The sequence below is a fragment of the Mesoplodon bidens genome, assembly GCF_964165515.1.
Source record: "Mesoplodon bidens genome assembly, chromosome: 1".
NCBI classification, from domain to species: domain Eukaryota; kingdom Metazoa; phylum Chordata; class Mammalia; order Artiodactyla; family Ziphiidae; genus Mesoplodon; species Mesoplodon bidens.
Genome location: NC_138176.1, coordinates 21,068,157 through 21,084,405, shown reverse-complemented (window position 1 = coordinate 21,084,405; position 16,249 = coordinate 21,068,157). Strand labels below are relative to the sequence as shown.

The 16,249-nt window shown below is 48.0% G+C and overlaps 1 protein-coding gene across 3 annotated transcripts in view; it reads right to left on the bottom strand.

Annotated features, from left to right (window-relative positions):
• Positions 1-2,487: 2,487 nt before the first annotated feature.
• Positions 2,488-16,249, bottom strand: part of XPNPEP1 (X-prolyl aminopeptidase 1) — a 61,199-nt gene continuing 47,437 nt past the window's right edge. For all 3 annotated transcript variants that reach the window (XM_081252907.1, XM_081252908.1, XM_081252909.1), the window contains 9 exons: positions 15,252-15,310; positions 15,040-15,117; positions 13,074-13,145; positions 11,283-11,343; positions 9,722-9,791; positions 8,668-8,841; positions 7,968-8,044; positions 6,653-6,751; positions 2,488-3,052 (listed from right to left, as the gene is read on the bottom strand). In XM_081252907.1, coding sequence (XP_081109033.1) covers positions 2,924-3,052; positions 6,653-6,751; positions 7,968-8,044; positions 8,668-8,841; positions 9,722-9,791; positions 11,283-11,343; positions 13,074-13,145; positions 15,040-15,117; positions 15,252-15,310 — 819 coding nt within the window. In that variant the 3' untranslated portion in view covers positions 2,488-2,923. The remainder of the gene's footprint in view (positions 3,053-6,652; positions 6,752-7,967; positions 8,045-8,667; positions 8,842-9,721; positions 9,792-11,282; positions 11,344-13,073; positions 13,146-15,039; positions 15,118-15,251; positions 15,311-16,249) is intronic.

Genomic DNA, 16,249 nt, shown 5'->3' with positions numbered 1-16,249 from the left:
TAGATGCCGGGCACGGCCCTCAGGCCAGACAAGGGCTGAGAGCGAGGATGGTGGGACAGGCCCCTCTCATCACAGGACAAGCGACACAGATGGATTTCTTACCAGAGGGTGAGCAAGCTTCTGGAAGTCAGCACCTGGGGTATTCACGGTAGAGGCTCCACATCCGTACCCTTTTTTGAATCCTATCTTGTACATGAAACTTCAAGAGAGGATAAAGTAAGCAAGACAAAGACACAAGAGCAGCTTCCCTGGAATTCCTCCACAAATTTAGCATAATGCGTGCTTTTGCACCCAAACTTTTTTTTTTTTTATCATTTACTTAAAGAAGAGTGAGGGGCTTCCCTGGTGGCGCAGTGGTTGAGAATCCGCCTGCCGATGCAGGGGACATGGGTTTGTGCCCCGGTCCGGGAAGATCCCACATGCCATGAAGCGGCTAGGCCCGTGAGCCATGGCCGCTGAGCCCTTGCCTCCGGAGCCTGTGCTCTGCAATGGGAGAGGCCACAACAGTGAGAGGCCCGCGTATCGCAAAAAAAAAAAAAAAAAAAAGTGATTCTTTTGATCCACATTTGTATCTCCCCATCATCCCCTGAGCTCTTGCACATTACAGTTTTATTTTGGTCCTCGGTCTTTCTGGGGCCATCTCACCTAGTTCAGGGCTCTTGGACCTCATGCCAAGACATGCAAGTCCAGGCAGGAAGCTTCGGCACCAGGAAACTTTGCTTTTCGAGCTTGAGCCAATTAAATCAAACTTTGCTCTGAGGCTGCCTTGGGAAATGACAGGATTAACAGCCTGGTGAACAAACACTGGAGTTGCCGTCACACTTGAGTTACAGTCTGTTTAAACTCCAGGTCAGCTGCAATTCACGGCTCCCATTTCCTGAGAAAGGGGAAGCTTCCGGATGTCACAGGAGAAGACGGTCTGAGTCCGCAAGGGGAGGGCCTCTGCCTTTTAGAGAGTTGATGGATAAGAAACATGATTAGTAAGTTCTACCATCTGAGGAGAAATGTCTCTTTTAAGTCCAATCTTAGGGAACACATTAGAAATATAAGCAAGGGTGAACCAAAGGCATTCACGGATTGATCTTTGGTGGATCAAAATACATGTTATTGTGAGGCACTGCTCCTATGTTTTCCTGGCCTTGTTACAAATATAACCTGAGTACTAGCTGTCTCTCCTGCTTCCTCCCACATAGCAAGCTGGAATCAATGATCCCTGAAAGAAGGCAGGAGGGGCGGTATAAATGTTGACAAGTCCATTTTTAGGTACTCTTGTCAATTTAGGCTCACCCTACCAGTAAAGTTTTCTTTGCTGCTACCCTGGATCTGAATGGTAAATACAGATTAGTTCACTTCATTTGCTGCTCCCCAGGTGGAGAAAGTAATGAGCATTGAACCTTGCCAACCGTGCTTTGGTGAAAGGCCAAAGTATGCTTCTACTTACCTTTCACAGCCATCCAAATCAAAGATGTAGTTTGAGATTTAATGAGACTGGTTTTAAAAAGAAGACAGTCATGCAATAGAATAGTCTACAGTCATTAAAAATAATTGGATCTATAGGTATCAATATGAAAAAATAACTTGGATATATTGCCAAGTTAAAAATGGAAATTGCATATGTACAGAATGGCCCAATGTCTGTGCATATGATGTGTATGTGTGCATAAATATTCTTTTATCCACGCACACATACTTTTTCTATATATTACTGAATGCTAAATACAAAGAAAGAAATTGGCAAAAATACACAGCAAATAGTGGTTATACCTGTGGGGTATGACTCGGGTTCCTAAAGAAGCAGACCCAAAGACAAGGATTTGCATGTAAGTGGTTTAATGGGAGATGGCTCCAGGAAACACTGGTGGGAAAAAGGGAAAGTAAGACGCAGAGGGAAGGAAGAAAATAAAGGGTGTGTTATTGAACAAGTTCCCACAGTGGGCAAGGAGGGCTCAGTCCCACTGAGAAACCCCAGGGGGCAATGCAGACCACGCCTCGGACATCCCAGCCAAGGGAAGAGGAGTCCGTTTTCCCATGCCCAGCCATCATGGTCTGAGGCCTCAGAGGCATTAGCTCTGCCGGCCCTTCAGGCTGCCCCACGTGTGCAAGTCCAGAGAAAGCCCGAGGATAGGGAGTAGCAGACACCTGCCAAAGGCCACTGTCTATAAGTAGTGAGACAATGAGACGCCTGCACCGTCCACTGTAGGGTAGAGCATAGTAGACTGCCACTTTCGACATGATTTTTTGTTTTTTTTTTTAATATCAATGACATTTTAAAATCAGGAAAGAAAAACTTATAAGAATACTCAACAAAATATTAGGTTTTCTAGAGAAAAGACTTAAGAGGCTTGAAATTAAGTCAGAAAATATGCAGGGAGGCCAGGGAATCTCTCCTCAAAGGGGTCCTTCCACCTAGAAAACGTGCCCTGGACGTGAGCCCACCCCACACACTGGGTGGATGGTGCCGGAAGAAGAGAGACGGCGGAGATGAAGCACGTTCTGACATTTTATTCACTGGTCATAAATACAGTCTCGTGCGCATGAAGGGGGTCATGAACAAGGGACTAGCACCTGGAACGTGACTGTCACAGAGCGCTCACCGCTTCACCATCACTGGCCGGAGGACTCCCTGCAGCTGCCCGGGGTGGGCGGGGCGCACCCCCGATCAAGCTTTGGGCTTTGTGGCGATCCTCCTTCTGGGGCAGCAATTTATTCTTGGCTCATTCTCAACAATTTTTTAAAAATTCATAAAAGATCGAGTGTTTGCAAGAAAATATCAAAGAGGATAAGAAGATTTTCAGTTCTTCTCAGTCTAAAAGTAAAACGGGAAGGTAAGGAAGAAGGAGAGAAAGGGAAAAGATGTCAGGGGTGGGCCAGGCTTCTTCCTTTCCCCAGAGCGTTTTGAAAAACAAAACAAAACCGGGAGGTATTAATGCTGTTTGGAGATGGGCTGCGTCTCTCTGATGAGCCACTCGAGGGCTTCCTGGCGGCCCTGTTTTTGCAGTTCCTTCCCGATCACGTCCCTGCAGGTCAGGTGGTAGTTGTTGAGCCAGTCGCACTGCAAGAGGGAAGGAATACAGACGTGGTCTCACCATCACACCTTCACCAAAGGCTGCGCGGCGAGCAGTGAGGCCCCATGTGCTGAGATCACAGGATGAGAGTAAAGGAGCACAAAACCCTTTCTCCCTGCTCATGGACAAGCATGTCCATGTGTCCTACCTCCCTGGAAATAGATGGGACGAGGCCACACGGCCGATGGTGAAAATGCTCCTGGAACCATCTACTGCATGTGGACTGGAGTGACTGTGAGGGAACCACGAGTGCCTGACAGCAAGCCGTGGCTCTGGGCTCCCCTGAATGCAGAGTAACTTGTAACCTGGTGTCCCCCTCGACAGCACCCCTGGAAGCCATGACGAGAGAGTGGGGGCAGGGGTCTCACAGCTCCTGCACCCACCCTGGTTGCCTCAACTGCTGTGAAGACACACCTGAGGCTGTCCTGCCAATGCGCTGAGTTTCCTATCCCGTATCCGCCTACAAAGCTGAATAAACTAGGATCAGTCAAGCCAGTGAGGGTCTTGTGAGTGTGGCCGTCTAGATGCGCCCAAAGCCTTTGGAGGTCAATGCCTGCGCTGCTGCAGGGTGGGGTTGGGAGTAAGCTTGACTTTCAGAGGCTCAAAGGAATGGGGCCACCACACCAGGAGATAAAAAAGAGGTAAAAGTATGGAGGCTGATGGGACTTGGGGTGTGTGTGTCTGTGTGTCTGTGTCTGTCTGTTGGGACGGGGTGGGGGGCACTGATGCGCTGAACCTGATGACAAGGGTTCTGCCAGTCTCCTCCGAGTGAGGAGGGAGGGAGGATGAGGGCTGGAGGGAAGCACATTCTGCCAAGAGGACGACAACCCACGCTCTCCACTGCCCCGAAGGGGGCCTGACCACATCACATCAGACAGACGGGGTGTGTTGCCGATGACTTTGACCCAACTGGTGCTCCTGTGCCCACTGATAAAAGCCTCCTAGTCTTTCTGGGAGGTGGGGAAGAGGGGTGGGATATCAAACGCAAGCAAACGGCCGCATGTCAGCAGCAAGGCCAAGCAGGGCTGTAAGGCAGCCTGCCGTCCAAAGCAGCTCAACAGTGCAGACAGGAGCAAGCCTGGGGCCACAGAGACACTCCCAAGACCCTTTTGGTTGGGGCAAGCTGGGGCACCCGCAGGGGGCTGGAGCAACGTCACAAAGGCCTTGGCAGCCTGCAGCACCCACATTCATGTCCAACCAAAGTCCTCTGCTGCCACCTGGTGACAAATCGATGGGAATGCAGACCTAACCCCAAAACTCCCTAAAGTTTCTACTAAGACTGGGAGACGGTAAAGGGCAACGACTGGTACTTTAAAAGCCCAATGGACAGCGTCTTGCTGTGGGGTATTACTATGCCTTAAGACAGAATGAAGCCCCAGATTTACTGAGTGCTATATGGGAAATGAAGACTTTTGCTAAAAGAGATAATAAATACACTCTGCTTGGAATATTAAATACTGTCCTCTACTTGTAATTTGTGGAAACTTGCTAATGATTCCAAGGTAAGAAGATAATTATCTGTCCTATAAAAACTAATTGGCTAAAAGAACAGTTCAGTGATTGGGGTATGTAAGGTATAGTAGTGAAGACTGGACCAGGCAGAGAGCACTGGTCTTTGTCCAGTGTCATGGGGGAGTCACAGGTTAAGAAGACACTCTCCCTCAAGGAAAAATGGCCTCGCTAAACCTTCCTCATGCACTATTTCCCTGGATAAAGTGGAAAGTCACGTGGGAGAAATGGCTCCTGACTGGTACACTTCATGCGGACAGCAAGGCCCACGTGACCTGGAATCACTTGGCAGAAGCCACAGCCTTGGGCTTCCAAGAGGGCAAAGTGACTTATTAGTAGAGGGTCCCTTGCTAAGACCCTGGAAGCTGTGCTCGAGGGCCGCAAGAAGAGACTGGTTCCTTGGGCAGAGGGCTGTAAGCAGGGTGGCTGCCATGCTCACTTCTGTGCTGTCTTCCCCTCTCACCTAAGCCAGCCCTGTGGGGACCGGAGAAGAGGCCCAGGGCTGCAGGAGAGACTCTTCCCGCTGAAAAGACACACCTGACACTGTGCTGCTGACAGGCTGCTGCCTGTTCTGTATCCATCTACAGCCTGAATAAACTAGCATCAGCAGAGCTTGTTTGGGTGCTGTGAGCGGGAACATGTGGCTGAATCGCGGCACTGGCGGTCAAGATGAGGTGCCCAAGCACGGAGGCAGTCGAAGCAGCAAGTGGATGACCTTCCTCTGTCACCCATCTGTGAGCTGGATGGGGCAGAGAGGGAGCTTCTGGCTGGAAGGAGCCCGTTCCACGGCCCTGCAGAAGGGGGCTCCTCAGCCCTCAGAGGCGCTTTCCTCTAGTGCCAAGCACAGGGCCCACGCAGGCTCCACTGAGGGTACGCTTCTGCCTCAAAAGCCCCTGGGATGAGGCCAGCGGCTGCCTCTGGGAACAAACACTTCTTATTCCTCGAGTGATGCGCCACGCTTGTCCTGCCTTTGGCTTCTGCTAGGCATGTGCTTTCTGCTGGACTTCTGCCTGCCTGCCTTGCTCTGGAATTTGTGTCCTTCTGGCTTCTGGCTTCCTGGCTTGGGCCCGACCACGTCACAGCAGACAGACAGGGTGGTGTCGTCTCCACCCTGTTCTGACCCTTGTCCCTGCTCTGACCCTGCTCACCTGCCTGGTCCCTCCAGCCTCGCTCCAGGTTCCCGGGTCTGCCGTCTCACCTGGCCTCGTGAGCCCGGGGAGCCGTGCTGGGATTTGCAGGGGCTCCAAGACCTGTCACCCTCTGAGCCTGACAGGTGAGCACTGCTGTGCGTCTGCTCTGTGACGGGTTTCAGAGCCCAGAGCAACAACCTCTCTCCCTGCCTGGGACAAAACTCGGCATAGGGTAATAGCGTTTGCTTCTCAGTTCCTTAACGTTTCACGCAACACAAGAAAACAATCTGGCGTGTGCAGTGGCCCCACCCACCCACAAAAATGCAGGGAAGACACATGCCCATGTTTGCTAAACACCCCTCAGGGCAGCTATGGCTCTGGCCCTCCTGGAAAGCAACAGCACACTATTCATTCCCACCTGTGAAGCCCTACCATCCCCAACAGTGAGGAGAGCAGGGCTATATCTACCTCGAGACCCAAAAATACAGGAAAAGCACCTCCAGTCCTCAGGAGACCTAGGATTCTCCAACTCAGCTGGCCTAGGCTCTAACTTAAAAGTGATAGCGGGGCTTCCCTGGTGGCGCAGCGGTTGAGAGTCCACCTGCCAATGCAGGGGACACGGGTTCGAGCCCTGGTGTGGGAAGATCCCACATGCCGCGGAGCAACTGGGCCCGTGAGCCACAATTACTGAGCCTGCGCGTCTAGAGCCTGTGCTCCGCGACAAGAGAGGCCGTGATAGTGAGAGGCCCGCGCACCGCGATAAAGAGTGGCCCCCGCTTGCCACAACTAGAGAAAGCCCTCACACAGAAACGAAGACCCAACACAGCCATAAATAAATAAATAAATAAAGCAAACTGTCAACAACAAAAAAAGTGACGGCGGAGGGGAGAACGTAGGGCAGCTCTCCACCCCACACGCTTCTGCCCTCCCCCAAGGCTTCCTCGTTACCTCTTTGTCTGTAAGAGAATCCACATCTATCATTTTGGTCTGTATCGGAACCAAAGTTAGAGGGTCAAAGGTCAGGCTTCCCCGGTTACTGAAGTTATACTATGGGAGAAGGAAGAAAACAGAAGCTTTTAATCCTCTTTACCACAATGACCCGCCACGAGGTCACTCCCACCAGACAGGACTGTCCCTCAGAGCCAGGTGTAACTAGGAATCGAGACGTGGTTAGCTGGTCACCATTTTTAACAGACACAGGAGACACGATGAACACAGCGGATGCCACTTTCCAAGAGCTGCTCCACTGTGCAAACAACAGCCTGTGCCATCAGGAAAAGCCAAAGAGTGCTGAGGGGCTCCCAGCAGCAGGTCCACAGGACTCCTGCCTGCTGTGATGGAGAAGAGGCACAGAGGGTGTCTGGAAGCAGGGGCATCTCTGGTTTTGGTTCTCGAGCCTCTGCTAAGGCGTAAGTCCCCCAGCAGATCCCTTTTTTTGACATCAACCATGCAGCCTGCCTTGACCCAGCCAGGCACATCAGGTGACAGGTAACAGGTCTGTCCAGTGCACGTGGCATGGAATGGCCGGGGCACACAGGGCACGCTCGGTCTCTGTTCCTGGCGGGGCCTGTGGGACTGAGGGGAGAGGCCACTCTCAAGAAGAGTGACATCAGTGTGCAAGCAGAGAGGAGACCCTGCAGTCAGCTTCCCTGAAGACTTAGGAAGCCACCTCCCCCCAACAGTTCCATTTCCAAAATTACCCATGGAGGAGAAGCAAACAGGTCTTCTAGGTCAAGCCCAGCACCTAAAGCCTGCGACCTCTTGGTAACGTGATGGGGAGAGGGTGTCACACCTGTCTTCCACAGGGCACCACACCTGTGGGGCCCGACCCAGGGGGTAACTCGGGCCTCCTCAGCTTTACCTGATAAAAATCATCTGGGGTATTTGTTGAAAATAGTTCCCAGGCCCCAGCCCTGGAGATTCTGCTTCAGTTTCTGGAAGGGGCCTTTAAGCGAGCACCCCTCCCCCACAGCAGAGGAGGCTTCACGACAAGAAGCTGCCTCCAGTAAACTCGGAGCCCCAACTAACAACAAGCAGGGGGCTGCCTGGGGCTCCGTGAGGTCCAATTCAGGGTCCCAGTTCACTAAGGATTTTCCTTCTGGCTTTGCAGAGGAGAATGAATTCCAGGAGAGACACCACTATCAGGGGAAGGAGGCTCCATTCTGGCCCCAGAATGACATGCTCTTGGTTCCCAGGACAAAAGTCCTCATCCTCCCCCATTAAGGAATAAGGGAATTTTAAAAACAAAAACGTAATTACTCACCTTGGTCTTCACAGGCACCACCAGGACAACATTCTCAATGCGAATTCCGAAAGCCCCGTCTTCATAATACCCTGGCTCTAAACAAACCAAACCCCAAAATGAGAAGCAGCCCACCATGAAGATAAGCACAGAGAAGCTTGCACTCCTGGGATGAGAGCGCTTCCCAAGAAACAGATGAAGGGCCACTCAATCTGGGTGTAAGAGCCCAGAGACGCCTCCTCCCGCGGGGCACTTTTAATAGGCACTTGAGGTCCAGAGAAAGGCTCAGAAGTTCCTGAGAACTGGCTGCAGGGTAGGGAGTACAGTAACAGAGGATCCGCCAAATAAATTATGGGGCATATCCATAAGACACAATGATGCAGGCAGTAAAGTACATTCACAAAAATGTGGTATCGATATGGGAAAAGACAAGAAGCTAACATAGCAAAATATTAAGCCATGTTTCCCCTGGGTATCTGGATTACAAATGATTTTCATTTTCTTCTTTATACCGTTCCATAGTCTCACTTCTTCTACAATGAATATTTATCACTTTTATAACCAAAAAAGTTGTTGGTTGTTGTTGTTGTTGTTGTTGTTGAATTCAGGAAGGGGAAATTATTTCCAACTTACTTTATAATAATGAAAATATAAGAAACAACAAAGAGCTTTCACAAAGGCCAGAGGACCCACGCACACCCTCTAAGTGAGGGACACCTACCATCAGTGACAATCATGCCGGCCTCCAAGGGCTCATCAGAGAATGTTTTATAACTGATGCCACAAGGACCCTCGTGAACATTCAGAAAAGACCCAACACCGTGTCCCGTCCCATGCAGGTAATCCAGGCCAGAATCCCATAAAGCTGAGCGGGCAAAGGAGTCAAGAAGGTGGCCTGAAAGACATATTAAGAACCACTTGGTGATTTTGTACAGTACTTTTCAACTTGCAAAGCACTTTGGAGATTACATTTGTTATGTTTGGCTCCAGAAGGTGAAACAGAAACCAGCGGGTAAAAGTTACTGGAGGAGTCAGGTTTCAGCCCAACACAAAGAAGAACTTTCTAACAGTCAGAGCTCCTGAGGAGGGCAGCTCCCCCACCAGTGAGAGCTCAGTCTGAAGCTGGAGGATGCTGGTGAGGAATGGTCACCTGTAGCAGGTAAGGGCTGCAGTAGATGACATGGACGCTCCCTTCCTAGCACTGGGACCCTACAGTTTCAGAATTACAAGTTAAGATTCTAACCAGACTGCAAGCATGAGGAAAGTGGTGCCCAGGGAGATGAGTGCTGGCCCAGCCTAAGCAGACTCAAGGCCCAGGTCTTGTCAACTCCCCGTGCAACGGCCCACCCACCCATCCGCATGCAAAAAGGTATATGTCTCAAGTCAGGTTCTCAGTAAAATAAATCCCAATGAGGGTCCTGAAAGGAGGCACCGGCCCAGCACTGAAGGGCAGACAGGAGGCTGCGCCGACTTCCACTGGGGCCCTGAGGCCTTCATGCCCTGCTGCCCTCTCCTGGGAGCCACCCACGTGGGTCACCCGACACCATAATTGGTCAGGAGGGAGGTTCACACCTGACCCTGGGCCCAGTCCGAAGCCTGGCTCCCTGGAGGTCCTCTCAGCTCAGTCCATGCAGCACCCCCATTTGCCCAGGATGGGCCTGAAGTAGGCTGGGGGCTGGTACAGCGAGGGAAGGACGTGTTCTTCCACCCAAACTTAGACACGTCTGATGCCTGAACAAGAAAAAGCCTGCCATATGATTGAAGGAATCACCTACCTTTGGTTCCAGTCGGGAAAACAGCTGCACTCACAGCTATGTGGCCCTTGAGGACACATGTGAAGCATTCCTGCCAAAGAAAACCCAGAGGGCATGTTCAGCACTGGCACAGACGTTTTAATCCTATAGTTTTCAGGTAGTTCTGAAAACCTTGCCTCTGAAGGTTTTGTAGCAATACCACAGAGAAAATCAGAGGAAAAAGGAAAAAAATCTGGTGGTGGAGAAAAACCTTGGCCTTGGTACCAATTTTCCAGAAAATCTTGAAATTCGATTTAATAAAAGAGAACTGACTGAGAGATGACCCCACCAGTCTTACCCTTGTAATGAACATTCTGCCATAGTCTCTGCCATCTGAGCCTCAGAAAGACTGGGGGAAAGCACTGATGACACTAGCTAACGCTTACTGAGCTACTCCTCTGTGCCAGGCGTGATACGTACAGCACTGTAGGTTTAATCCCACACTTCCTGTGGGAGGCACTCTCACCATCCCCACTTCATAGAGAGATGAATGCCAGGTCGCGCAGTTCATAAGTGGCAGCATGTGGCCTTGGAGCCAGGCAGTCCTGCTTCGACCTCTGTGCACCTCACCACCATCTATACTCAGGGTTTAGTCCCTACTGCCTGGACAAGAAAAGTGCTGTTTGGAAGGGTAGTGGCTTGCCAGTAAGGTGGAGAGTCAGGACTAAACCCCACACTGTTCAATCTGGTCTGGATTGAACACAGTACAAGAGGAGTCACACCAAAGGTAGGTATCTGGACCCAAGGTCAAACCCTTCTTCATTTGCTGGTGCCTACAAATGAATGACACAAGGGACCAACACTGGGAAATCTGCCCTGCTCTATCCCATAAAGCCCTCTTCCCTGGACAAGCTTCCTGAAGGAGCTCCCTGGAAAAAGAGGTATACTCAGAGATTCAACCAGTATTTGCCAAGCAGTGACTATCATCCAAGAACCTGCTGGGCTCACGGAACCTTCACAGCCAGCCTTGGAGGTGAGTACTCTTCTTGCCGTTTTTATGGATGGTCTAAGTGTTGAGGTTAAGGTCATGGAGTCTGTAAACAGCAGAGAAGATCTGAAGCCCAGTCTCCAAACTCATGGTACACATCTCTCTACCTTACAGCTGTTTCCTCTTTTCCATGCCAGACAGACCAGAAACTGAGCAGTGCATGTCATTTCAGAGGGTTCCTAGAGAGTTGAGCCTATAAATAGGAATGCTGAACTTGAAAAAAGAACGGGGGTAGCTTTCAGAATGAAATCTAGACACTGTTCGTAAAAAGGCATATATTTCACTACCCCACTCCCTTCCCCAAAGAAACTTCCTGACTGAAGAGAAGGCCAAAGCTATTAAAACTTGAATCTGAGCCACTCTGACCTTAGAAGACAGAATGCTTTTAAAATCTCTCCAATAATTAATTAAATGGATGTCATAAAGCAGATAAGCCTGATTCCACAGTAATGAGCTATTTTACTGTCCCACATATAATTTTTACTTACGTATACAATCCTTTTCACAAGAGAGAACTGTCAAAGAGCAGAGAGGGCCTCTCGAGTTTTCTCTTACCTTCTCATAGGCCGTAGGGGTTCCAAAATGCATGGTACGAGTCACATCTGTGGTTCCATCCCTTTCCGAAAGGAAGGACAAATTAGTTTTCACTCAGAATAAGCTTTTGCTCAAATGTGAGACAGATGAGGATGTGGAGAAATTAGAACCCTCATGCACTGCTGGTAGACATATAAAATAGTAGAGCCACTTTGGAAAACAGTTTACAGTTCCTTAAAAGGTTAAACGTGGAGCTACCCTAGGACCCAGCAATTCCACTCCTAGGTAAACCCCCAAGAGAACCGAAAACGTATGTCCACACAAAAACTTGTACACGAAATGTTCATAGCAGCATTACTCATAATACCCAAAACGTAGAAACAACCTAAATGTCCATCAACTGATGAGTAAACAAAATGTAGTATACACGTACAATGAAATACTATTCAGCAATAAAAAGGAATGAAGTACTGATACACACTATAACCTGGATGAACCTGGAAGACATTACACTAAGTGACGGAATTCAGCCACTGAGGCCCTATAATTCCATTTATATGAAATGTCCAGAATAGGCAAATCCATACAGACAGAAAGTATACTAGTGGTTCCCTGGGTAGGGGAAAGTGGGAAGTGACTGCTAACAGGAATGGTGTTTCTTTTTTGAGGTGTTGAAAATATTCTAAAATTGATTGTGGTGACAGTTGTACAATTCCATGAATAAACTAAAAACCATTAATTGTACACTTCAAATGAGTAAGCTGAATTATATTTTAATGAAATTGTTAAAAAAAAAAAAAAGAGAGAGAGAGACAAAGTGTGAATGCAAGGATGGCCCAGTGTAGTGGGAGTAAACTCAGTCAGGCCCTGACACACACACTCTTGGGTCTACAATGTGAGGACTGTTTCACAGAAGACACCATCCCTGGGATTATGGATGAAAGGGAGGTGGACAAAGTAAATAGGAACCTGTTTCTAGCAAAAGAAGGTCAAACTCTAATTCCTCCTGTCAGGATGGCAAGCGGTTTACTGGACCCTAGAAATACTCAAATGCATCTTTTAGAACACCCTAATCCACCCCTTAACACAGAAAGAGTAACTTCTAGAATCCTGCTAAAATATAGAAGTGAACCAAAGTTACACCATTACCCAAGAAATCCAAATACCCTTAGCTCTAGGCTTTTATTAACTCCAACCCACACGTCCCAAGGCTAGGTTGTGGCTTCCATCTCCACCAGCCAAAGTCCCAACTTCAGTGGAGCAAGGAGTAGTAAAAGGCCTTGCTCGTGCTCTCTCAGTGCAGACAACACCTATTCCTGCTCCTCCTCGTGGGTTCCACATCAAGACCCAACCAAATTTTGGTTTCTCTGAGAAACTATTCTAGATGATGACTGCAAAAGCAGCAAGGCATGAAGAAGGAAATTCAGGGACAACCCTCGTTTCTCGTTCATTCATTCAAAATTAAACCCTCACTTCACAAGGCCCTGGGGAGCTGCCAGGTGGTTGTATGGGCTGGAGCAGAAGACTTCCCAATGGTGCTGAAAGCTGACTTTCAGTTATTTATTTAGTGTTTAACAGCTTCCAGCCAAGGACTAAACATTTCTATCAAACAGTCTTTTGTGGGAACAGGATCACAACTGGGCTATTTCAACAAGGGGTGAAAAAAAGGACAAGACATGGAAACAATTCCATCAGTGGCTGGCGCAGAATGAGATGACCAGCTGAGCAATCTCGGCTGGAGCCTGGCTTGTCCACCTACTCAACTGCCTTGATTCAGTGGAGTCAGGCTCTACACAGCCCCGATTCACTTACTTGTATTGAGCGCCCGAGTCAATGAGGTACACCTCATCCAGAGACAAGGTCCTATTCGTCTCGGGGACGGGCCTAAGAAAGTTAATTAAAAATTAATTATTCCACAAATGTAAATGCTTCCTGAATCTGGGAGGAAGGAATACAAGAGTTCTTTGTACTGTGCGAACAATTTATGTAAGCCTTAAATTATATCACACTAAAGTTACCCAATAGGTTAATTATTTCAACTAATATTAACCTTCTACTATTCAAAGACCCAGTCAACCTATCTCCCCAACATATAAAGAGCTCAGGAGAAGGAAATAACATATTTCTTTGTATCTTCCTCCATTTGTGACTGGAAGAAAACAAGTGTTCATCAGATAATTGTAAAAGCTACAAAAATAATAATCAATAGAAGCAATAGGACCAAGCTGGGAAGTGGGAAGAGAGCAGCCGCAATCATTTGTCTTTTTTGGGGGGGTGCGGGGGGAGGCAGTCCAGGCCCCTGCCTCAGCCTCCACTTCCCTCCCTCAGTCCTAATCCCATCAGGTGCCTCCCCACTTGCTTCCTAGACCACCAGACAGGCAGAAGGTCAGTGTCTCAGTCTGTGAGAAAACCTAACGGGATTTTTGCTGGGGAAAGGAATGGACCATGATGCTCTTATGCTAGAGCTTTTTTCAAATGAACATCAGGTATTTTTTAAAGTGATCTGATTTCTCCATGCCTTTTTCCAGACAATATGCTGCACTGGGAAAAGCTAAAAGGGACATGAGCATTCCAAGTCTCCGTCCTGCAGCCGAGAGAGGTTCTCAGAGAGGTTCTCCTTCACTTCCAGGCAATGAGGGTGAAAGTGGGCACTCGAGCCCAACTGGCAGAAAAGACAACCAGACATGGGCCCAGTTTCAGCACCCTCCTGTCAACAGGCTTCCAACAGCCACAACGAAGAGACACCAAAGGAGAAGCAAAATTCTCCCCCCTTGGTCTGAAATTATTTATTGTGTTAATTATATGCAAAATTCTAGAGTAGTATCCAGCCAGGAAATTCATCACCTGCATTAAATATAAGACAAAACTGAAGTCCTTTTGCTATTTTAATGTTGGAACAGAGGCATTAATGTGAGAGAACTGTACAGTCACATATCTGTGACTGTCTCCCACACAACAGCTTCAAAATTTGTCCCAAGACTAAAAACTCTAGAAGTGATTAAAAAGGCGGGGGGTAGGAATTTGTGCCCACGTACAGCACTGCAGCACAGTGAGACAGCCAAGTGTTCCTTCACTATGCACATCACAGGTGGAGAGTAAAGGACTCAAGATGCCCACACGAGGCAGAACCGTGTAAGCCAGGCGAAGCTGAAGCTGGAGCCCCACTTCCCACCATCTCTACAGTCAGGTCTAGCAGTCCTAAATTCATCAGCGCCCCTTTGTCTCACAGTGCAGGGATGCGCAGCTCTGTGGGTCCATGGGCTCTTGTAGGTCATGTGGTACAAATCCCCATAGGCTGGGGAGGAAAGAGAGGTTACAGGTTATCTCTTCAACCATAGCAGGGTGCTCCACAGCCTAGTGATAAGCTTTTTTGGTATGGAGGTGATGGAGCTCACAGGACGTTTGGACTAGTGCATCAAGAAGGCTGCCACTGTCAGAAAAGAAAAACACTAAAAATTCTAACTACTAAGATTCAGGGATTATGAATACAGATACTGCAGGCTCAAAGGAAAGAGGGACAACCCATCTGACATTGTGAGAATGTCAATGCGAAACCTCTGTGCCTAAGAGTTGGCTCCCAACACGCAGAGGCTTGGGGATTTAGAGCAAAGAAGAGAAAATAAGACCTCCAAGGTCCTATTTCCCATATAAGAACAATCTCAACAGACACACGGAGGTGGGCGCCAGGGCCTCTGGTAGAATAATGTCTCTCCCCTGCTCAGGCTCCTGTGCAGAAGCAGCAGCAAAGCCGGGCAGCGTGCTCCTCCGCATGCCTTACGCGTAGTGAATGATGGCGCCGTTGGGTCCCGTACTGGAAATTGTTGGGAAGCTCAGGTCCACAAAGTCAGCCTGCTGCCTGGAACAGAAAGACACACAAGAGCAGAGTGGCTTAAAGGTTTTTACTGTGCCAAGAATCAGGGCCCTCCCGGCTTCATTTAACTTGCCAAGGAAATGAGCACAAGGTTCGTGGGCCCCCAAAGTGATCCTTACCTGCGGAATTCCTCAGCTTTGTCAGCAGCTGAGATCTCCGTCACGCCACCTTTGGGCACCTATAAGGAAGTTGCTTATAAACCACTGGGGTGTGATAAATTCATCCGTCTCCTACATATTATAGGAGGTGCATTAAAAGCTTACTTTTTCCTCAATCCCCATGTCCCAACTGTCCAATCTATAGGACACAGCATATGTCTCATCTTTACAAGGAGGGAATTTCCAAAGGCTCTTACCAAAGCCATCTAAAAGTAGAAGCGTTTCTATACATTTAATTTTTCACTCAACTATTTCCCTCAGTGTTATATCCTGAAAACTCCCAAAACTTAATATGCCTAAATTTAAAAATTAAAAAGCATCCCCACCTAGGATATCATCCTAAGAAAGTGATCCTAAATAAATAAAAAAGATAAATGCAAAGATATTATTACAAGGTGTCTGGTAAGTGCAAAAAAAATTTAAAACAATCTAAGACATTTGAAAATAGAAGGAATGGGTAAATAAATCAGTCTAGCTATTAAACAGTCTCTATTTGAATCATTTTTTTAAAGACCTCAAAGCACATGGAAAATGCTCACACTATGATAAGTAAATACAATAAACAAAATACAAAATCGTAGCTGTACAGTGAGAGACATGTAAAAATGATTTATGTTGAAAAAACAATGTACACAGATGAACAATTGCCAAAGAGGAAAAAACTGTTACACCAGTGGGAATTAGGGCGCTATTTTCTTCTTCCAATGTAAGCTACTTTAAAAGAGTTGTTTATATAATATTTAAAGGGAATATGATATTGTTTAATAAGAGCACAAAGCGATCACCTTCCTGTCAACTACAAGGAGTGAAAGGGCAAGAAACTAATGCCCAGGAATCAATTTAATATAAAAAGTTTTATGGCTTAAAGTTCAAAACATACACAAAGATCTTTTTTCTCTTAACACAGCCAGCTTGCCTGTAATATCGTAAGAGTCATTTTTTCTTATAATGAAACTCCA